General features: G+C 33.5%; 1 protein-coding gene across 4 annotated transcripts in view; it reads left to right on the forward strand.

Moving 5' to 3' along the window:
• MTX2 (metaxin 2) overlaps positions 1-21,815 on the forward strand; it is a 63,429-nt gene extending 41,614 nt beyond the window's left edge. For 2 of the 4 annotated variants that reach the window (XM_515932.7, XM_001153838.6), the window contains 7 exons: positions 7,205-7,277; positions 10,620-10,696; positions 12,093-12,185; positions 12,679-12,717; positions 13,106-13,231; positions 14,392-14,468; positions 21,373-21,815. In XM_515932.7, coding sequence (XP_515932.2) covers positions 7,205-7,277; positions 10,620-10,696; positions 12,093-12,185; positions 12,679-12,717; positions 13,106-13,231; positions 14,392-14,468; positions 21,373-21,544 — 657 coding nt within the window. In that variant the 3' untranslated portion in view covers positions 21,545-21,815. The remainder of the gene's footprint in view (positions 1-7,204; positions 7,278-10,619; positions 10,697-12,092; positions 12,186-12,678; positions 12,718-13,105; positions 13,232-14,391; positions 14,469-21,372) is intronic. The other 2 variants (XM_016950085.4, XM_063790591.1) reach the window with 1 other exon arrangement.
• Positions 21,816-23,574: the final 1,759 nt, after the last annotated feature.

Raw genomic sequence — 23,574 nt, forward strand, 5'->3', positions numbered from 1 at the left:
TGAACTATGTTTTAATGTTTTGCTCTAGGTCATTAGAAGAAACAGCCTCATGAAAAGCAATTTTGCATTTGGCATATGTCATCTTGTATAATTCAGTAGCCCTTATTAGAGATTCCAGAGGAGAAATGTCTTTTGGAATTTAGTGTAAGAAATCCAGTTGAGGAGCAACCTTGCTCTTTATTTTATTTATTTATTTATTTGTTTGTTTGGTTTTTGTTTTGACAGGGTCTTATGCCCATCACCCAGGCTCGAGTGCAGTGGTGTGATCACGGCTTACTACAGCCTCAACCTCCTGGGCTTAGGTGATTCTCCCACCTCAGCCTCCCAAGTAGCTGGGACTACAGGCACACACCATCATGCTTGTCCATTTTTTTGTATTTTTAGTTGAGACGGGATTTTGCCGTGTTGCCCAGGCTGGTCTTGAACTCCTGGGCTCAAGTGATCCACCTGCTTCGGCCTCCCAAAGTGCTGGGATTACTGGTGTGAGCCACCTTGCCCAGCCAACCTTATTCTTTTTTGAAGGCTATAAATATTCCGTTGATGGATGCATCACAATTTGTTTTAACCAGTCTTTTATTGATAGGTATCAAACTATTGATTATTTTGCTGTTATAAATAGGGCTTAAGTGTGAATATCCTTACACATATCTTGTATAATTTTATACATATATGTTCGTATTATGTATTTATAGCAATAACATTTCTAGTTCAAAGGATATGTACGTATAGAATTTTGGTAGACCTTACCAAAGTGCCCTCAAAAGGTCACATTGATTGTATATTACAACCAGTGGTTGACTATAAATTGTGTTTTGGATTTTGACTAAGTGTCTTTTTAAAAAAAAAAAACAAACTTTTATTTTCAGAAGTTTCTGTTGCTTTGTTTTCAAAAATTCACATGACTAAAACTAGACAATATTGTTTACATTTTCATATGTTCATTTATTTATTCATCTGGTAATCATTATCTGCCTGTTATGTACCAGGCGCATAACTTCTTTCCTTCCTTTTTTCCCTCCTTTCTTTTTCTCTCCCTCCCTCTCTCTACACCCTGATCTCTGTTCTTTTTCCTCATCTTAAGATAGTGATACTTGTACATACCTTATAGTGTAAAGTTCTTGTGCAAGTACTTGGCATAGAGTAAGTGCTCAGTAAATATTCACCGTTATAATTTTTCAGTGAAGTTGTCTTGCTCTCTGCAGTTTTGTTTGCCAGTTCCTTTTTCCGTGGTTTGTTTTGGCTCTGTATTTTGTTTGAGGCTTTCCTCAAGTATCTATTGATCTCTGCTAACAATTTATAGTTAAGAGTGAAGCTAAAGAGATGAGGGACTTTTTGACATGTGGATGTCACTGTAGATTGATTACATATTGAGAGGTCATTTTTGTTTGTCACTATTCCTAGCCCACCCCACCCCTAATAAAACCATCAATATGTAGATTTTTTTCCTCAGAGAGATATCCTGGAGTGATATCCTATGTTTGGGAGCTGAGAGGGAGAGGGATCCTGTGTGAACCTCGATCAGTATGTATACTTACCCTTAACTTTGCCTCTTTCAGAGTGGCACCTCACCCAGTGCCCTCTGCTGTTTGGGTCCCTCTAGCTCAGTTTCTCCAAAGAATAAACCTTTGTCTCCTGCTAGACTGGGGGAGGGCTAATTGTCTAATGCTTATGTAGACTTTCATCCAGTCCTTTATTTGCTGTCCTGTGTCTCACCTCTGCCTTCTGTGTTACTTGGTGCTTCCAATTTTGGAATCTTCCTAGTTTCTGTGATGCAAATGTATTGATTTTCTACTGTGCAAACTCTTAGGTTTCAGCTTCCTCTGCCCTCTGCCCTGCTAAGTCTGCTTTCCATCTTAGAAAAATGGGTTGACATCTCTGGTCTGCTTTTATCTCCTCTGCTCTTCTTTATGTTTTTCTGGGTGTATACCTTTTCTATTTCTTCATTGTTATTTTAATAGATTTTTTTTTTAAGGGTTGCAGAGATAAATGTGTAAATTTAGTCCTTCATGTTTAACCAGTTATTGATGATCTGGTAATAGTTTTTTTTCTGTGAATTTTTTTTTTAAAGTAAAAAACCCTACCCCTGACACCTTACCCCTTCAAGTGAATTTTTTTGATGTTATGAATTCAATTAATGTATTCAATATGTTGAAACTACATCAAGCTGATTAAATTTCAGGGTCTTAGAAATCAGGTGCAGGCAATTATGTTACGTGTACATATACATATGTGTACATTTAAAAAATTTCCTACCAGGTAGTCACTAAATTTATATATAAAGAATGGGTGCAGTTTTAATTCATTCTTTAGTTCTTAGTTTTCACATAAGAATACATTTGCCTCCTCATTTTAGCAATTGGAGTTGCTCAGCAAATGAGAAATCTTTATATTCTCTCAGAAATTGGAAATGTAGTATTTAATGTGTCACCATCATCAAAAGTTGATTGTATCACTTGCAGGGTTTTTGGACACTGTGCTATTATGCAGGTTTTTAAAAATAATGTTTGCTATAATCACTTTCAGATGATGTCAGCCTCTCTTGCTAAGGTCTCCTTTATGTACTGATTACTGTTGTTATATATCCATGCTGTCTGATAGACATCCAGTAGACATCATCACATCACACTGTGATGATGAAAGTGTTCTAAATCTGTGCTGTTCAATAAACACAGTAGCCACTAGCCACACGTGCCTGTTGAGCACTTGAAATGTGGCTAGTGTGACTAGGGAACTGAATTTAAAATTTTATTCAAACATTAATTAAGGAGCCACATGTGACTAGTGGCTACCATATTGGACAGCATAGTTATAAAACGTTATTCTGATAGGATGTGCTAAGTGTTTTATTCAAATTATTTTATGTTGTTATTCATTTAAATTAGTTTGGAATAAAGTATTCAACCGAGGAATAAGAGTTAGCTGAGTTGTTCCAAGTTCATTATTCATTATTATAATTTGAAATACATTTTTCTTTGACTTCCATAAGAATAAAAATATGCAGACTGCTATTTCCGAATTGAAAAGAAAATATATTTTAGATGAGTGTGCCATGCCAGTTATTTGGAGTATTTTTTTGTGCTGATAAGATATTGAAAGTCAAAGCGGAAGGTGACAGTGAGCCTCTCCAGTGTTTTCTTCCATCTTTCAAGAGAAAGGGGAAATACTGTTTGAGTCAAACCTTGCTATTGTTTTAGGGTGTTTACATTATTGAAGATAGTCATGGTAATGTTTTGGCTTTGCTTTTTTTTTTTTTTGCATGATCATAGCTTACCTTTAATTATTGGACTCAAGCTATCCTACCATAGCTTCCTCGAGTAGCTGGTGCTATAGGTGCCTGCCACCACATGCTGCTAATTTTTTTGTTTGTTTGTTTTGTTTTGTTTTTTGTTTTTTGAGATGGAGTCTTGCTCTGTCACCTAGGCTGGAGTGCATTGGTGCGACCTCAGCTCACTGCAACCTCTGCCTCCCGGGTTCAAGTGATTCTCCTGCCTCAGCCTTCTGAGTAGCTGGGACTACAGGCACACACCACCACGCCCGGCTAATTTTTGTGTTGTTAGTAGAGTCAGGGTTTCACCATGTTGGCCAGGCTGGTCTCAAACTCCTGAGCTCGTGATCCACCTGCCTTGGCCTCCCAAAGTGCTGCGATTATAGGCATGAGCCACCGCGCCTGGCCTGTGCTGCTAATTTTTAAAAATTTTTGTAGAGAGAAGCTCTCACTATGTTTCCCAGGCTGGTCTTGAACTCTTGGCCTCAAGCAATCCTCCCTCCTCGGCCTCTGGAAGCACTGGGACTGGCCTGTTTTTGCATTTTTAAAGTTTGGATGAAAATGCTTTGTGACATCAAACTTTTTTGTGAACTACAGATTAATTGACTGACTAGAATTATGCTATCAATTGAGGTCTGTAGTAAGTTGAGTGTCATTTAATTGGTAAAATTGTCAGTTAGTTTTTATAAAATAATTAAAAGCACGGGACTAAGAAGCATGGGTTTTGGGAGTTGAAGGTTGCGTTGAGCTGAGATTGCGCCACTGCACTCCAGCCTGGGCGACAGAGTGAAATTCTGTCTCAAAAAAAAGAAGCATAGGTTTAATTGCAGAACATTACAATTCTGCTTTTATTTTAAGTGAAATACAGCATTTTGGAATATTAATTAGCATAGTTACCACTACGCATGTAGTTTAGCAAAATATACTATATTTACTATTTTATACAATATTATTATTAACAGTTGAATATTATTCAGGCCTTTGAGAAGATATATTAAACAGTTATTTCAAACTCTTTTTTGTTCTACTGAAGGCCTCAATCCCTTCTTAGTTTTTCATTCTCAGCAAAAGATTTCTCCTTCTATTTCGTAAAATATGAGCACTCACATTCTTGTTCTTTCTTATCAACTTTCAGTCATCATCACTGATTCCCCACCACCTCTTGCATTACAGTGGAAAAAGTGTCCTGTTCTGACAAAAACAGATCTCTCCAGCTAAGGTCTTACTTCCTCCCTTTTTACTTATTCTTTTTTTTTTTTTTGAGACAGGGTCTCGTTGTATTGCCCAGGCTGGAGTGTAGTGGTGTGATCATGGCTTACTGCAGCCTTGACCTCCCAGGTTCAAGCAATCTTCCCACCTCAGCCTCTTGAGTAGCTGAGACTAAAGGTGTGCACCACCATGCCCAGCTAATTCTTTAAACTTTTTTGTAGGAATGGGTTCTCCCTGTGTTTTCTAAGCTGGTCTTGAACTCCTGGCCTCAAGTGGTCCTTTTGCCTTGGCCTCCCCAAAAGTGCTGAGATTACAGGTGTGAGCCACTGCTTCTGGCCACATGGATCTTGTATATCAGTTATTTCACTTGTTTTATGTAATTTCAGCCTATCTCCATTATTTTTTTTCTCTTTGTGTTTTAATAAGCTCCACTCTTCTTCATATGTAATAGAAGGGAGGCAACTCTTCTCCTCCCTTCTTCCTTTTTTTCAGATCCAGGCTTTTTGAAAGAACTGTTTATATTCATTTTCTCTAATTCTTTCCATGCAAGCCATGCTTTGACATGATTTTGATGCATGCTGAAGTTTGAGAATCAATCACCACCCTACCCTATCTTTGTGGGTCAGTCAGGAAGCTCACTATTATTGCTATGAATTGGAATCACTGGTTATAGGTTTTAAAGGACCGTTAGTTTCCACTTAAATAGACACAGAAGAATCAACTTCTGGTGGGGCAGGGTGGTGTTTAAACTTAGAAATCATAACTGTAGGTGAATTAATTAAGATTGGATTTGGCAGTGAGTGACAGAAACCCAATATAGTGGTAGCTTAAAAAGGTAGTTCACTTCTCGGACAAACACGGGTAATCCAGGTTTGGTGACTACATGATTATCAAGAACCTGGGCCCCTTTACTCTTGTTGCTCTACCATTTCTAACACTCAGCTGCTACTTCATGGTTCTGTTTGGCTGCTATAGCTATAGCCATCCTTTTTACATTCTAGTCAAGAGGGAGGAAAAAGAGGAGATACTTTCTCCTTTTAAAGAAACTTCCCAGCAGTTGTCCAGAACTTTTAGTCCAGTTGGCCATACCCAGTTGTAAGGGAGCCCGGAAAATAAGTTTTTATTTTAGGCAGCCTTGTGTGCAGATAGTTTCTACCACTGTAGGGAAAGGGGAGAACATATGTGGCAGGGATAACAGCCTCTACCAGGATAAGCTCTTGGGAGCTTTGAATGGCTCAATCAGTAAACAATATTGCTTATCATAAGTAGTGCACTATGAAAGATGAATTGTGGGAAAATGAGGGAGATTGGGGGAAGGAGAACAGAATTGAAAAAAAAAAATTAAAAATCTCCCCCCTTGGTTTTCTAAGAGATTCCATTTACTTGAGATCAGACATGCATACATAAGTTACAGAGCAATGTAAGAATCAGAGGATGCAATTAGTGGGGGAATCAGACTCACGTGGGATTTATTTTTGGAGGCAGGCATCTCTAAAGGACTGGAGTTTTGAGAAAACAGAAGAGAATTGACATACTTTTGGGTAAATGGAGTTCTTTGTACAAGATATTAATCACTGTTTTGTACCCTTAACACTTAAGAGTCTTAACACTTATTTCTAATATAGAGTTGAGGAAGGAATTATAATAAACCTATGAGAAATCTCTGTTGAGTAAAATGATAAATAATATCCTTGTTAATTTATTAATTTATCTTACTTTTGACAGCTATTTATAGTACTTTCAATTTCAAAATAGACAAAAGGTTTGTCTTCCAATTTGTATGTGGTAATTAGAACCATTGTAACTTATGACCTCCCCAATTGAATAACTGAATGATTTTATAGAAATAACATAGTAAATTTTGTGAGTAGAGAAAAAGAAGCCAAGAAGTCATAGAAGAGAGAACAAGAGGAGTGGACTTTGAGTATTGTAAAAAACAGTGGGTTTTGCCGAGTTCACTGGTGTCTTAAAAACATTTAAAAATGAATTAGTGTGATCTAGTAATAGAGTTTTGCATTTTTTTACTTAATATTATAATGTGTACATTTTTTCTTGATGTAAAATTTTTTCTAAAGCATGAGTTTTAAAATTGATTGTGTATAGCATTCCACAGTTTGGATTTACTATAATGATTTACCCCATACCCTTATTATTAGACATTTAAATTGCTTATAACATTTTTGTAACTATGAACAAAGATAAACAATTTAAGTCTTTAAAAAGTGAATTCGTGAGCACAGAAACTACATGTTGGAATATAGGGTATTACTGGAGAGAACTTTGAGGTAGCAGAGATAGTATTTTGAGTTTTCCTCTAAAATGAGGAAGATGATGATCCTATAGAAAGTAGTGGAATGAAGCAATAGCTTATAAAATTTGGACTTTAGTCATCTACTTAAGAAAATTAAAGCTATATATATAGTATTGCTGGTTTACATAAACTAATACAGTAATATAAATGTGGATAATTTACATTTTATTCCTTAGGTATACATACATACTTTAAGTTTCATGTATTTACTGATGTCTAAATCATACTGATTTTTAAGTAGTGACATGACATTTTATTTTTGTTTGGAAAACAAATCCTTCACTTTAAATTGGTTCATTGTTTTCTATTAGAGTTTTGTAGTATGAAACTATTCAGTTTAGAAAAGAAATGCATACAAATTTCTGTTCAAATATGCATATGCTTTTTACTGGGCTTATTGTATGTATCTTGATTTACAGGCCTTTTTGCAAATGTGTAACTTGCCTATCAAAGTAGTTTGTAGGGCAAATGCAGAATATATGTCTCCATCTGGTAAGTGTGTTTTTTTTTCTTCTCTGTTAATATTATGGAGTGATAAAATTATAGTGATAGTCCAGTTTGTATCTACATGTTAAAATGCCTGATTTTTTTTGTTTACCCTTTGAAGAATCTTTCCATGGTTTTAGAAAGTAACAATTGCAAATTTGACAATCTTGGGGTTGGCATATCTATTCATTTCAACTGTGATCAGAGATGGTTACTGACGTGTGGAAATGGTTTTAATAGTAAGGGAATTGTTTTAAATAGTAAATGTTAAGGAAATACATGATCTCAGATTTCCCTAGTCTTAATGTACATAAGACTTTCCTGTTGAGAAAACAAATTTTAGTAATAATGAATCCATTTATTATTCAACGTGTCTTTCTTAATTATATTCTCCCATAATACAGGTGGAAGAAGAGAGATTGTAGAAAAATTAATTTGTCATTAGATCTTGAAGTCATCACTGAATGTTTTTGGTTTCTAATTATTTTTTCTAATGCTTAATTTTAACAGGTTTTGAGATGCTTTAGCTTCCTATTTTTTAAAATAAGTATTATCTTTATGTCAGTAGATTAAATTACTGTTTTAAATAAATAATTCAAAGAATTTTTAATATAAATATGTGCTACAAAGCTGATAAATAAATGTTATATATAATTATCATGGATGATTATTGTAATTATGGTTTTATTGGAGCAATAATAAGTAGAATTACTCCTTTTTGAATAAATTATTAAGTATAACTGATTGGTATAAGTGTGTAACATTGCTTTTTAGGGAGACATTTTTCATTTTGATATGATAATTTAGGAGTGACTTGTGTTAAACTTTCTTTTTTCCACCTTAAGTTTTTAAGGGTGGTAGAAATTGTTAAAAGGTATGAAGACACCCCTTCTGTACATAATGTTCTTTTATATAAATACCTGGTTTTAGAGGTTTATTAATATACATTTAGAAAACATTTCCATAAAATAATTTCTAGGCTTGTAAATGTAAACAGATTTTAGATTCTTGGAGGGCATTCATTGACTCATTTTTGTGTTGGTTTTATACGTAGATTTTAGGAACTACAGAATTCTGGTGAAATAAGTTATGTTGTGTTTTGTCCATCCTTTTCCTCTATGTGATCATACAAACAATTTGTATATTTATGTAAAAAGGTTAGTAATCTAATGCTAAAGTTCAGATCTTTGGCAAGTGAGATATCAATATAGTTTATCTACCTGTTTCCTAAAATTACTATACTTAGTGTCATTTAGGTAGATACCTATTTTCTTTTTATTAGACTGCGCGAAAGACAAACATAAATATTCTAGAGACATACAAAAATATACATTCTTTCATAGGAGTCTCCTATAGGTAGATGAAAATGGCACTTTCTACTAAGATATTTAAATTTTATCATATCTCAGATTGGTATTCTCTTTCATTTAATGATTTGAGGTGATAGGGAAATGTTTTTTATTGTATTTGCTTCTTTGATCTTGCGGTAGATTTTTAAAGCAGAGAGCATGGACTAGTCAGAAGACCAGTTGACTTAAACTCTTATTTCCTAAAGAGTTAGGAAATCTTTAACTAATCCTTCTGTGACTTTGTCACATATTAACTATTTCCTTGAGAAATTTCACTTCTCTGAGCCTCAGTGACTTCATGTGTAATATAAGGTAGTCGGATTAGATGACATCCATTCTTGCATTCTTTGAATCTGCCAACTTGTTTGGCAACATATTCTTGCTTTCTTTAGAATAAAAATTTTAAAAGTGATTATTCTGTCTAAGACGGTAAACAAAGCCCTCAGTTTTCTTATATGACCTTTGATTCGCACCAGAAAATAACTGTCTTACTGTGTTTTTGCCTGATACCTGCAATAATAAGGATATAACATTGGCTCCATTTTCATTAAGCAGGCTAGTGACAGAAAACATTATTCACTTCTAATTTGTTGTGTTTGTTTTTATATATCTCTTTATATTTAGAGATATATAAGATTAATACTCAGTTGACTATCCACACTTCTTTTTGCTTCAGAATTGACAACGCTCAATGTATTTTTAAGAAAAGAAAAAATACAAACCCTTTTTTCCAAGAACCTGAAACTGGTCATTAAAAACAAGGAATATGCTTTGCTCTAAAAATATTATACCCCCAAATACTCTTTGTCTAGGTACTAAATAGTTTTCATTCTCAGATCATTTGATCTCAGGGGACCTGTAATAATTCTGGTAGTATAGTAGTTACAAAGATTTTATCCCGAGTTAAGAAAACAATATGGCCTAATGCTTAACCAGATAAAAAAATATTTTTTTTGCAAGATTTATAAAGCAGTAGAAGGAAGGAATGCAGAATTGGCAACAGGGAAATATCTTCTCAATACCTCTATTGAGTTGTGTTCCAAAAGGCCTGCCTTCTCTTTGTAATGCATGTTGTCCTATGGATGCAGTTGAAGCTTTTGTTAGGCCTCTGTACTTCATCCATTACCCCAGGCTGACTGAGCCAGAGAGGAGTGAATCTATTGAAAAGGAACAGGAAGAAGCCTGCTGTTAGTGTGAACTCTATTTGAACTAGGTCTGACAGCAGGTTTCATTCTTTAGCATTTGGAGTAGACCCTTCTTGCTATTTGGAGATTATTTTGTTCTCTCATCTCTAATAATTCCAAGTATTAGTATTTGTTAAAGTGAAATATTTCTTTTTTAATGTGACATTTATCTATAGAAGCTAGTTTTTATAAACATACTATTATTTTTTCCCACATGTTGGGAACATACTCTGTATTACAACTCACCAACTAGCATGCCTTCAAAGATTGTTAATTCTTTTAATTCTTGCTATTTTGAGTCAAAGAGATTTATTGATATACAATTACTTGCTTAAAATGTTGATCTCAATGGGTATCAAAGACTTAAAAGATGTAAAAAGGTTTTTTAAATGTAGTTTACAGTATAGATTGATTCACTGTACTCTGAAAAGAAAGCTTAAATTTCTTTGAAATATATCAGTGGTCATGTACCAGTGTCCTGGCTTGGTTCATGTAATTTGGATAATTAGTGTTTGCTGCTATATGGTGATATGTTTGTGTTGGCTCTGAAAAGAGAATGTTATGTGATCTGTTATTATATCTAAGTGAGAACTCTAGAAATGAATTTACCTGTTCTTTTTTTCTAAAGTTGGTTAGTAATCAGTTTAAAAACTTACAGAATTTAATATACACATCTGACAAAAATTTTCAAAAGTTACAGTTTATGAAATCCCTATTTATAAATATCTGAGTTTTGTGTTAATTTTTTTTAATTATCACAAACTTTAACAAACTGGAAGTATTTTTATAAATACTTTTTTTTTTTCTCTCAACAGGTAAAGTCCCTTTTATTCATGTGGGAAATCAAGTAGTATCAGAACTTGGTCCAATAGTCCAATTTGTTAAAGCCAAGGTAATAAAAAGATATTAAATGTATTTGATCACAGTTACCAAGTCATTCATCATTCTTTAATGTGTCTTAACATTTACATTGATTTCAACCTAGTTTTATAAAATGCCAATGCAAACTACTGGAAAATATTTCTGAAGTGTAAGTTAGTATTTTTTCATGATATAATGGCAAAAGAGGTAGCTTTTTTTTCTCTATTAATGTCAAATTTATTAAAGGTATGTAATTTTAGTATCTAGTCAAAAGAGATGGTTTGATCTTTACAAAATGGTAGATAATTTTCTAACTTATGCTTACTAGAACTGTGGTCATAAATGAAAAACTATTAGGTTTTGAAGTGTCTGGCTGACCTTTGAAAAGGGAGATACAGGATTTGTTTGAAGTTGAATGTATTTATCCATTTGAATGATTCTGCTTTTCATTTATTCAGTTTAGATTTTAATAGTTATTAAGGAACAACTCCCATTAGTGTTTCTGAAAAATCATTCCAGACTTTTTGCATATATAGAAAAACCTAGATCATACTAGTGTATATTATTTTGCAACATACCTTTTAAAATCATAAATATGTTTGGAAATTCTTCCATATTAATAGCTGTAGATATATATCATCCTTTCACATTGTTGTATTCTGCTGTATTGGAGATATATATATATCTCCAAAATATATATATATATATATATTTTTTTTTTCTTCAACACCCTCCCCCTGTATTGGATAAATTAGAATTTTATTTACTCAAGTTTATTGATGGGCTTTTAAGTCATGGCCAATTTTTTGTTTTTATAGAGTACTAAGATAAATTTTCTTGTATATACATCTTTGTATAAATTCCTAAGGTTGGTATTGGTACCTTAGGATAAATTCCTGAGAGTGGTATTAGGATGTCATAGGTTATGTACTTTTTAAATCTTGTAATAGATTGCCAGATTGAACTAAAGGTTATATCATTTTATGTATCTCCTAGTTACTATAGAGTATTAGAATTTTAAAATAAGTGGGTTTTTCCCCCCATATCTTTACAAACGTATTTTTTTCATCTTTGACCACTTTATAAACAGCACATGTCAGTCTTTTGGCATTTCCTTTATTTCTAAATAAGGTTAATCTCTTAAACAAGGTTTGCTGACCATTCTGTTTTCTTCTTTTGCGAAGTAGTTGATAGTGTAATTTTCTCTATTGAAAGATACATTTGTATAATGACAAGTAAGTACATACTAATATTTTATAGTGATAGCAGAGTATTATTTATGCTTTTATATAAAATAATTTTTAGGGGGCATTTTGGAAGTTTAATTCATTGTATAGTTGCATGTTATGTTATTTGTTAGTGAGATAACTGAAAGTGTTTGTATATTTAATATGATGCTCTTTTAAATTTTTTTAAATTCCCTTTAGGGCCATTCTCTTAGTGATGGGCTGGAGGAAGTCCAAAAAGCAGAAATGAAAGCTTACATGGAATTAGTCAACAATATGCTGTTGACAGCAGAGGTAAAATACTAGATGATATGGCTTGAAAATAAGCTTTTTCTCTCATTCTCATAAAATATAATCTTTCTTATGGGTTAAAGTTATTGAGAAATGGGAAAATAGTCAAGTAATTCTAGAGTTGAGTTGGCTACCTAAATTATTTGATTATTACCTTTGAACAAGTTACCTGACATTTTCAGTTCTAGTTTTTCTGTTTATAAAAAGGAGTGATTCTTGCCTACTCATTATTTTACTTTGGCCTTTTGAAATTTACTTAAATAATATCTGTAAAACACTTTAATGGTATTTAGACATGTATTGTGTGAATAAAAAATATTTTTATAACGTACCATCATTACATTTAATAATTGTGGATAGCAGCTAAGAAAAACAAACCGCTACATGTGTGACTTATGAAATTAGCTTATAAAAAATTGCCTTGGCAAAAAATAACTTTCTTTATCCTTTTCCTCTTTGGTATTCTAAAGTTTAGTGACTCTTCTTTTGTTCCTAGCTGTATCTTCAGTGGTGTGATGAAGCTACAGTAGGGGAGGTGAGTGGTTCTGTAACATTTATCTTAATTAAAATTTAATGAGAAAACACTTTTGCTCAGAATCGCAAGTCCCTGCTCATAAATGAAACATTGTGGTTTATACCATTAGTGATATAGTTTTTCACTTACTTTAATTTTGCTTGCACATAACATTTTAGGGAAGCTATGTGTCATTGTTTGATATAACGGGTTGCAAAGTACATAAAAGTTTATATATTTTTAAAGGGAATGGCTTAAAATTTTAATTTTTTAGATTGCAAGGTGTGTATTTTTTTCAGATTGCTCTATTTATGTTCTCTGAAAATATATTTCTTTTAGAATTCTATTTGTAAAAACGGGCATTGTTTTTAGGAAGGATCACCTTTTTTACAAAATCTTTTTGCTTTAGATCACTCATGCTAGGTATGGATCTCCTTACCCTTGGCCTCTGAATCATATTTTGGCCTATCAAAAACAGTGGGAAGTCAAACGTAAGATGAAAGCTATTGGATGGGGAAAGAAGACTCTGGACCAGGTCAGTTCAGGTTGAAGTTGACAAAACCCTCAACTTTTATGCATTAAAAGAATCATTCTTTATATTGATACTCCTTTAAAAAATATATATATAAGATTTGCAAGAAAACCATTTGCTGTTATTTTCACTAACATGAAGTAATTTTATTTCTAAAAAATCCTACATGCTTGATGTAAAGCAAACAATGCAATGCAGATATGTGTAAAAAAGCAATAAAACTTGCCTGAAATCTCATCACCTAGAAATTACCACCCTTAACTATTTGGAGAGCCTTCTTCTAGATGTTTCTTAGTAACATTTTCTCAAATGGGATCATTATGCCTGCTACTGTATAACCTGAGGGTTTTTTTTTTTTTAATTGAACAATACATTGTGGGCACCTTTTATGTAACTAAATATAGATCTGCAGCATCAGGGCTTAAAAAAAAAAGCCCTGTTAAATACAGTACTTAATCTGTCTGTCTGTCTGTCTGTCTGTCTGTCTGTCTGTCTGTCTATCTATCTATCTATCTATCTCTCTCTCTCTCTCTCTATCTATATTTTTGCTACTAAAGTAGCAAAACTTAAAAATACTTATCTTGTCCACAAGCATCATTAAGTTAATTAATGCCCGTCTTTTCCAAGGCTACCCTTAATACTAGCCAGCCATCTCACTGATGTGTGCCATTGGCCACAAGGGGGTTTCAGTAAATGAATAGGGATAGAATAAATAAAAATCTATCTCCACTAGTGGGAAAATAACTCAAATGCTTTTACTCATGGTGGGTCAATGTTGTTACCTTTATTAAGCAGATTTTTCGGTATATGCAAAGCCATTTGAATATATGGATTCAGGAAGACAGTTTTGTTCTTGACAAAATCCTTATAAGTAACTTAAATGTACTTGTATTTTGAAGGACATCCACTGAGAATTTCTTCCTATTTCTTGTATAGAAAGTATTATATATATATATACTTATATAGAAAGTATTTCTTATAAGTATTTCTTATATAGAAAGTATTATATATATATGTGGTCTATGGTCTTATTAAAATATATTATAAAAGGTTAACCTAAATTTATATTTTTGTTATAAACTGTGATACAAGTTACGTTTTAGATACTTTTTATTGTTTTGCTAATTGAAATACTTTTCCTTGGGGTTCATTGCCTGTGTTAGGTCTTAGAGGATGTAGACCAGTGCTGTCAAGCTCTCTCTCAAAGACTGGGAACACAACCGTATTTCTTCAATAAGCAGTAAGAAATTTTACTTTTTTAAAGTTAATTTTCTGTACTGTTAGGTTGCAAATTTCTTTTTTTCATAAAAGAATTGCTTTTTCAAGAAAAGATTTAGCTATTTTTATAATTTTTGTACTCAAATATTTTTGTGGCACTTTACTCTCAGGCACAGTGCTAGGCTCTAGGAGACTAAGATTTCTAAAATATGGCCCTTATCATTAAGAATTTCTCTTAAAGGCAGTCATGTAAATCAGTCATTGTATGATAAGGTTTTAATGAGGTAGTTCAAGGTGCTATACGTGGAACTACAAAATCTTAACAAAATTCTAAACTTGTAAAGTACTATTAAACATGAAGGAAAGTAAGTTAGTATTAATGTAACTATGGTTTTCTATATAGAATGATACCTGGAGGACTAGAAGAGTCAATAAAACTAAATATTAAAAAATATTGTTTGATAGACAAGCACTATTATGAACTTATCTTTTAAATGTTAATGAAAATATTTGTAAAACAGAAATTAATATAAAGGATATAGGTTAAATATATGTGTATATATGTAAGTTGAATAATGTTTCATTAATAGATTTACTTTTGCAGTTTTGAAAAGACTCTAATGAAGGCAAAGAATGAATTTTCCGTTGTTAAAAAATTATAATTTTAATATATCAGAATCAGCTGTCCTGTGATCCAGTGTAAGATGGGCTTAAAGCATTTTAATCTCAAAACTTTCCCTAGAAAGTCTAACCTTTTCTTGACATTTTAATAAAAATTATTTGATTTTTAGATTAATAATTTCTAAAAGGCTTTATTTGCTATTATGTGTTATATCGTCATAAGCATTCCTCTTCTATAACCATATCAAACATATTTGGGTAAAGGTAATATTTGTAGTAAAAATGGCTATGATGATAGTTTGGAAATATTTAAGTTATATTAATCTATAACACAAGTAATATATACTATATATAATTGGAAATATTTAAGTTATATTAATCTATAACACAAGTAATATATACTATATATAATTGATATTAAAATCTGGGGTCTGTTGATCTTTGAAGCAGAAAAATCTTCAGAATTCAAACTGTGAAATTCTGGTGGGTAAAGCTTCTACAACTCTGTTCCTGTTTCTAGTGATGTTTGCTCTACAGATTCTATTTTTCAGTCCCTAACACAAGAGAAATGTATCCAAATGTCAGTATTACGTGATTTCTTTTCTTTCTAACAGAGGAATTCTTAGGAATTGAAAAGCTCAGAAGGGGTGTGTTTTATTGAAATGCATTATTCTATTTTAGTTTTGTTATGCACACTGTCTTTAGAGGAGGCCAGGAGAATAGATCTAATTTACTTTTCTTCTCAGTTAAACTCATTGTCATTGTGTTAGTAACCAGAGTTTGGCATGTGACTCAGTGGAAATATCAAGATATCATTTTTCTTCATAAGGGCACAATTACATTTAAACTTGTGATGAAAACTTCTAACTTAGAACAGTTCAAACACCAAAGCCTTGCTTTTGAGGAACTATTTAATTGATATTATGATGTAGAGTTTTGACATAATTTTCCTTTGCATGATACTTAGATAAACATTTTCCCTAAAAATAAGATTAAAGATAGAAGAGATTTGATTTTTAATTTTATTCGATCGTTTAATTAATACTAAAATGCAAATAAAGTACATTTAGAAAAAAGTAACTGGTATTTCATTTCCTTGTGCCAACATTTTTCTCATTCCTTTATCTGTAGCAGGAGTCATTACTTTGTGAGATACTATGTTGAATAGAGCTGTGGCCTAAGTCAGGATACATAGTATTATACTGCAAGTCAGAAGGTCTGAATTCTATTCTTGGCTCTGACATATCTCTAAGTTACTCTAATTTCTCTATGTGTATGCCAGTCCTAAAATTAGAATTAACCCCCTACAATTAGAATTAATCCCCTAAAATTAGAATTAACTTTCCTTCTAGCTCAACTACTGGGGATGTTGGGAGGACTCGTGAAAGAAACCAAATACCGTTACTTGATGAGAGAAAAGGAAGAGGGTAGTTAAGGGAGATCTCACAGAAAGAATAATAATTGGGAAAAGAGGCCAAAAAGCAAGGGGCTTGATTTACAAAACTTGAGTGACAGCCCTAAAGATAAGTGATTGGGATGTAAAGAAAAGATAACGTAGATTATTTCTAGTACTATAAAGAGATGAAAAGTTAATGGGAAAGAACAATTAGGAAACACTCAGACAAAATTAATGCTTTTGAAAGCATTAATATAGATGATACTATGAAGGTATCAGAGAGAAATAAATGTGAAATAATGAATAAGCAAAGCAAAAAATATGAGTGCCAGAAAAATCTTAAATGGAAAATGTTAGGAAAATGTTGAATTTTACTGAGTGCCAGAAAAATCTTAAATGGAAAATGTTATGAAAACGTTGAATTTTACTGTTTTTATTTTGATATTCAAATGAAAAAATAGATAACCAACAGGAATGTGGAAAGAATAATAATGTAAGAAGGCATCAAATTTCTTAGGACTTTAAAAATACATTTGTCACCCTGGAATATTTTTCTAATAAAAAGTCTATAAAGATAAATGCAATAATATATGAAACATCTTAGAGCTCATAGGAGGGGAATTGCTATCTATATTTGAATTGTAATCACAAACTATTTGGTAAGCAGAAGGGTAGAAAGTTGTGTTTTCTCTTCACATGATATAGCAAGATAATTAAAATTGGAGGTATATGAAGATCTTGACTTGATTAAATAGTTCAGTAGAAATACTGGATAAAATATATGTTACTTGTCTTTTTGTTAAGTCAGGTTTATTGATGTGTAATTTACATCTAGTAAAATTGGCACTTTTATGTGTGTAGTTCTATGAATTTTAACAAAAGCATACAGTTGTGTAACTGTCACCTATCAACTAAAATATTATTTGTACTTTTTAAAAAGACTTGTTGGAATCAGTAATTTATATATGTCAGAGTCAGTGTAAGGAGTTGCTCAAATTTGGAAAAATTACAAAAAATATGCTTTAAAGGTTAAGTGTGTGTGGATATATACAGTCATGCCCTGTATGGCAACCTTTCAGTCTGTGATGGACCAAATATATGATGATGGTCCCTTGAGATTGTAATATATTTTTACTTACCTTTTCTGTGTTTAGATATGTTTAAATACACAAGTATTTGTGTACCATAAATACACATTATCATTGTGTTACAGTTGCCTACAGTATTCGGTATGGCAATGTGCTGTATAGGTTTGTAGCCTATTAGCAGTAGGGTGTACCATATACTCTAGGTGTATAGCACCATCTAGGTTTGTGTAAGTAGACTCTATGATGTTCACACAGCGAGAAAATTGCCAAACAGTGCATTTCTCAGAATGTATTCCTGTTAAGCAACACACAACTGTATGTGCTTTGGTTTAATCTGTTGAGTTCTACTTCTGTTGATGTTCTAAAGTAACTTGCCACAAAGTTGCTGTCTTTATGTAAAATCAGATCAGTTTTTATATGCTCATGCCCATATATAATTCAATACCTCTGGAGTTATGTGGATATATATATTTGCAACAAACCACTTCAGGGGTACTTCTGGAGCACTGTCATTTGAGCATACATTGATAGTTGAACTCTTTCAGAGCCTTCATTTATTAATAAAGGGTGCCCATCTATACTACTGGAAGTTGCATCAGAGAATATATGCACCTTTTTTAGGCTCTAGTACAAGAAGTATAGGGTAGCTGGCACTAAACAAGGATTAGGAAAATAAGTTCTAAAGTGGTAAGATAAGATGTACCTCTTAAGAAATATGTTTAGGGATGTGGAAGAGTTGGTGTTTGTATTATTCTCACCAAGTGCCTCAGCTCAGCTCCACATTTATCCACTCTGCATCCTTGGTTTTTTGCAGGGATCTGTTCATTATTGGTTCATTCCTGTGATGATAAGATTATGGTGCTGTTGAGTCTAAGGACCCTTGAGATTTTTTTTTTATAAAACTATACTGTTGGCTACCCATTTAAACATGGCCATAGATTGCACATTTGACTTTGATTAACACTTCATGAATGTCAAAAGAGTGGAAGGCTTTCAAAGAATGTAAGTTACTGCTATTGAGAAAATTAAATATTCCACACATCTTAGGATGCTTTCTTTTTTAATTCATGTATTTATTCAGCAAGTGCTACTTCAGTTCCTTAGATACTGTGCTAAGAACTGGGAATATAAAGATATATACAGCATTGCCTTTGAAGAGCTTGGAGTGTAGTGAGGGAAACAGTTAAGTGAACACAGTTATAATATGGTATGAGAAGTGTGTCACCTTTTTATTGGTTCATTCAACACAAATTTATTGCACAATTCCTGCTTTGTGCAAGGAATTGTTCTAGGTATTGGGGATACAGCAGGAACCAAGTAGGTGAGGTCCTTTCTCTACAGGACTTTCTGGTAGAGGAGATGCACAATAAGCAAAAAAAAAAAATTATATGGTATTAATTATCAAATGTAGAATTAAAAAAGGACCACATGATAAGGAGTGACTACATGTCCACTTTAATTTGAGTGGTCTGAGGAGACTTTAAGATGTGCCATTTAAACCTTATTCTAAAAAATAAGGAGCCAGTGTGAAGTCAGAGGAAGAGTATATTAGGCAGCAGGAATAGTTATAGTCAAGGTTCCCTAATTGGCTTGAGTTTGTTACGTTCAAATGCAAGAAACAAGGCCAGTTTGGGTTGTATGCTACGAATGGTAGGATATGAGGCTAAAGAGGCAGGCAGAGGCCAGATTATCAAGGCTCTGTGTGCTTAGTGTAAGGAGTTTGGCATTTTAGTATAAGTAGAACAGAAATCCATTAGAATATTTTGTGCTTGGAGTTGGTATGATCTGCTAACATTAGTCATTCTGACCATGGTATGGAGAATGAGTAGAAGCAGTAAGACACTTTAGGAGGCTATCTCAGTGGTCTAGGTGACAGATGATGGTAGGTTACACTGTGAAATCATAATGAAGAATAAGTGGTGGCATTCAGGGCATATTTTGGAGGTAGTGTCTCACCAGACTTGCTAATGGATATAGGAGGGTGAAAGAAAGAACTCAAGAGTAGCCCCTAAATTTTTGGCCTAAACAGCTGGTTGGATAGTGGTGCCTTTTATTTTGGGAAGTTTGGGGGACAAGCAGGTTTGGGATACTGTAAATTACTGCTATTGAGAAAATAAAGTATCCCACACATCTTAGTCAAGATGCTCCACATCCTGCTCCACAGATACTCCACATTGAAGTGGAGATGTTATGTAGGCATTTGAATGTATGAATCCAGAGCTCAGGGGAGACATTAGGACCAGAGATAAATATTTAGGAGTCAGTGGCATCAAGATGGTATTTAAAGCCGTGCATCTCTAGGAGACTACTTATCAATAGGGTTCAAGGCCACATAGCTAGTAAGTGATAGTATTGGAGTTCAAATTTGGATTTTTACCAACCCCCAAATTTATTCTGCCAAACCAGATTACTGCAACATATTTTCACGTTTATGTAGGCTAGCACATATTTTCTCAAAAACTTTATCACTGTGGGACACAGTAATAATTAGCTCGTAATTATGATGACATTTTCTTGTTTTAGTAATATTGCATTAGTAATTATTTTAATATAATGTAAATTGGTGATGCCCCATTTATAGATCATTAGTAGTGGGGTAGATTTCATTTTGTTGTTAGTAATATATAATTACAGAGAAAAAAAACCCTAGAAATTTTTATGTTGAAGCCATCCTTATGATTTTGTCTCCTTCAGAAATCTAAGTTACTTTAAATGTGGTAAAATTAAAGTTGTGTCTTGTTGTTGATTTATGATTGGGTATCATTTTTTTGGTCCTATCACCACAGCGAAATCCTTTGTGCTTTGACAGCATTTTGTTTATGCATCTATTAAAACACTTAATAAATTGTATTTATTAAAACAACTTTATAATTTATGTTTCATGTACATGTCTTAGAGTATTTTTCTTGTTTTTATGTCTAGCATTTGGTATGGTTTCTGGCACATTGGAGATCTGCTATATTTAGTGAGAAAAGTAATGAATTAAATGAATATGATCATTACATCTATATTATTTTAACACACTTAAATGTTGTTACTAAAGAAAGCAAGTCACACAACTAGCAAATCATATTTTTTTTCCATATAGCAGAAACTCCAAGAAAAGTTATATCAAGTTGTGGTAGGATTTGTTTCTTACGTGGCTTTTTTCTTTTAAGTTGATGAATAAAATGATTTTAAAAAACATATCCACGGGGGTCTTTCAAGTATCCACAGGACATTTGTTCCGGGACCCCCACAGATACTAAAATCTGCAGAGTTCAAGTCTCTTATATAAAATGGCATAATTGCTTACGTAAACTTAATGTATTGAGAAAGAAAGAAAAAATGGTGCAGTGTTTGCATGTAATCTATGTACCTCCGTATATTTTAAATCATCTCTGGATTACTTATAGTACCCAATACACACAATCTAAATGATATGCAGTAGTGTGATCTCAGCTCACTGCAACCTCCACCTCCCGGGCTTAAGCCATTCTACCACTTCAGCCTCCCAAGTAGCTAGGACTATAGCCAAGCACCACCATGCCTGGCTAATTTTTGTATTTTTTGTAGAGATGAGGTTTTGCCACATTGTTCAGGCTGGTTGTGAATTCCTGAGTTCAAACTGTCCGCCCACCTCAGCCTCCCAAAGTGCTGGGATTACAGGCATGAGCCACCATGCTTGGCCTATATTGTTATTTCTAATCTTTTAAAATATTTTGGATCTGAGGTTGGTTGAACCTACGAGTATGGGACCTGTGGGTGAAGAGGGCCAACTGTGTTTTCTATTGTAAGAGTTAAATGCTACTTACTCACATTACTCTCATTTCTACTTTTAGGCCTACTGAACTTGACGCACTGGTATTTGGCCATCTATACACCATTCTTACCACACAATTGACAAATGATGAACTTTCTGAGAAGGTGAAAAACTATAGCAACCTCCTTGCTTTCTGTAGGAGAATTGAACAGCACTATTTTGAAGATCGTGGTAAAGGCAGGCTGTCATAGAGTTATGTGTTAGTCTCAGAAGTCTTAACTTTTGAAATGTGTTTTACTTGAATGTTACATTAGATATTGATGTCAGAATTTTAAAACCAAATTACTGCTTTTTGAAACCTCAAATTATATAATGTATCTTATATATGTGCTTTATATTGTTATTTGTGTATACATTAAAATAATTCTGAATTATTTCATCTGATATGTTGTATTCTGTATCTTGAAATTTTTGTTTCCTTGAAACATGCATGCATTTAAAAATAAAGCTTAAACAACTGTATGGATGTTACATTTACTTTCTTTTGATTTTTCTGAAAGTCATTCATTGAATTTTACACATGTGGAATAAACAGTGTCTTTTCTAAGGCAAGTAATTTGTGTTACATACTCCCAAGATTCCCTTGCTAGTTACATGGTGAAGCAGATAATGGGAATAAACGTTCTTAACAAGTGTGCACTTAGAAAATATGGATGGTTTTAAGGTAATTAAATTTTGGTGCAGATTTGACATTTAAGAACATTCTTTATATAGAGACTTAATTAAAAAACATTTCATCAGAGCAGCTGTGATTTACATTTGATAAAGGAAAAGGTTGAGGAACCTTTTTTTTTTTGAGACAAGAACATTTTAATAATGCTCTTTTATTCCTTTGTGGGGAAGGGAAGATAGTTTTCACAAAAGCATTAACAGGAATTTTTATGTAAACACTAAGGATTATATGTTGTGTCCTTTCCAAATTTTCTCATAGTTTATATCGTATAAAACCAGGGATGCTCTGAAGAGATAGATGTAAAAAATGATTTCTTAAAAATATCTAGAATAATAGTACTTTTATATTTTCTTTTTATGTACCAGGGAATTTTAACTTATTTAATCCTTATAAAAATAGGATGGCTTTGCAGACACTGCTACCATCTGGAGGCGCCTGCCATCAGCCATTATCAGCTCCATGTTCTCCCACATAGCTGCCAAGTAGGAGTTCCACATCTCCTTTGGGCTGTTTGCAGGCAAAGTTCCAAAGACAGCAGAAAACTTTTGTGTCCTGAGCACTGGAGAGAAAGGGTTTGGTTAAAGAGTTCTTGCTTTCACAGAATTATTCCAGAGTTTATATGCCAGGGTGGTGACTTCATGCCATAATGGCACTGGTGGCATGACCATCTGTGGGGAAAAATCCGATGATGTGAACTTCATCCTGAAGCGTACAGGTCCTAGCATCTTGCCCGTGGCAAATGCTGGACCCAACACAAATGGTTTCCAATTTTTTATCTGTAGTGCCAACACTGAAGGCTTAGATAGTAGGCATGTGGTCTTGGGAAAAGGTGAGAGAGAGGGTATGAGTGTCATGGAAGCCATGGAATACTTTGGGTCCAAGAATGGCAAGATGAGCAAGAAGATCACCATTGCCAACTGTGGACAACTCTAATAAATTTGAGTTTTGTGTTATCTTAACTACCAGACTATTCCTTCTGTAGCTCAGGAGAGCAACCTTCCACTCTCCTTGTTTGCAATATCCCATAATCTTTGTGCTCTCACTGTAGTACTTTGGGTTCCATATTTTCCTTATTCCCTTCTACATCTGGCTAGATTGAATGGTTAATTTTATGATTATAAAATAAAAACTTGACAACAAAGACAAAACACCATGAAGGTTATTATTCCCAGTTTACAGATGAGGAAATGGAGACACAAAAAATACCTTGTCCAAGGTCATAAAGTTGGTAAATGGTAGAGTTGGAATTCACACCCATGAGTCATGACATCAGTTTGGCTTTTTTTTTAAGTTTTTTTTTTTTTTTTTCTGGGGGACAAGGTCTCACTGTCACCCAAGCTGGTGTGCAGTGGCATGCTCATGACTAATTGCAGCCTTGACCTTCCTCCGGGCTCAGTTGATCCTCCTCCCTCAGCCTCCATGTAGCTGGGAGTCCAGGTATGCCACCATGCCTAATTTTTGTATTTTTTTGTACAAATGGGATTGCACCATGTTGCCCAGGCTGTTGTGGAACTCCTGGACTCAAGTGCTCCACCCACCTCGGCCTCC

This window comes from Pan troglodytes, chromosome 13 (genome assembly GCF_028858775.2).
Source record: "Pan troglodytes isolate AG18354 chromosome 13, NHGRI_mPanTro3-v2.0_pri, whole genome shotgun sequence".
In the NCBI taxonomy this organism is placed as follows: domain Eukaryota; kingdom Metazoa; phylum Chordata; class Mammalia; order Primates; family Hominidae; genus Pan; species Pan troglodytes.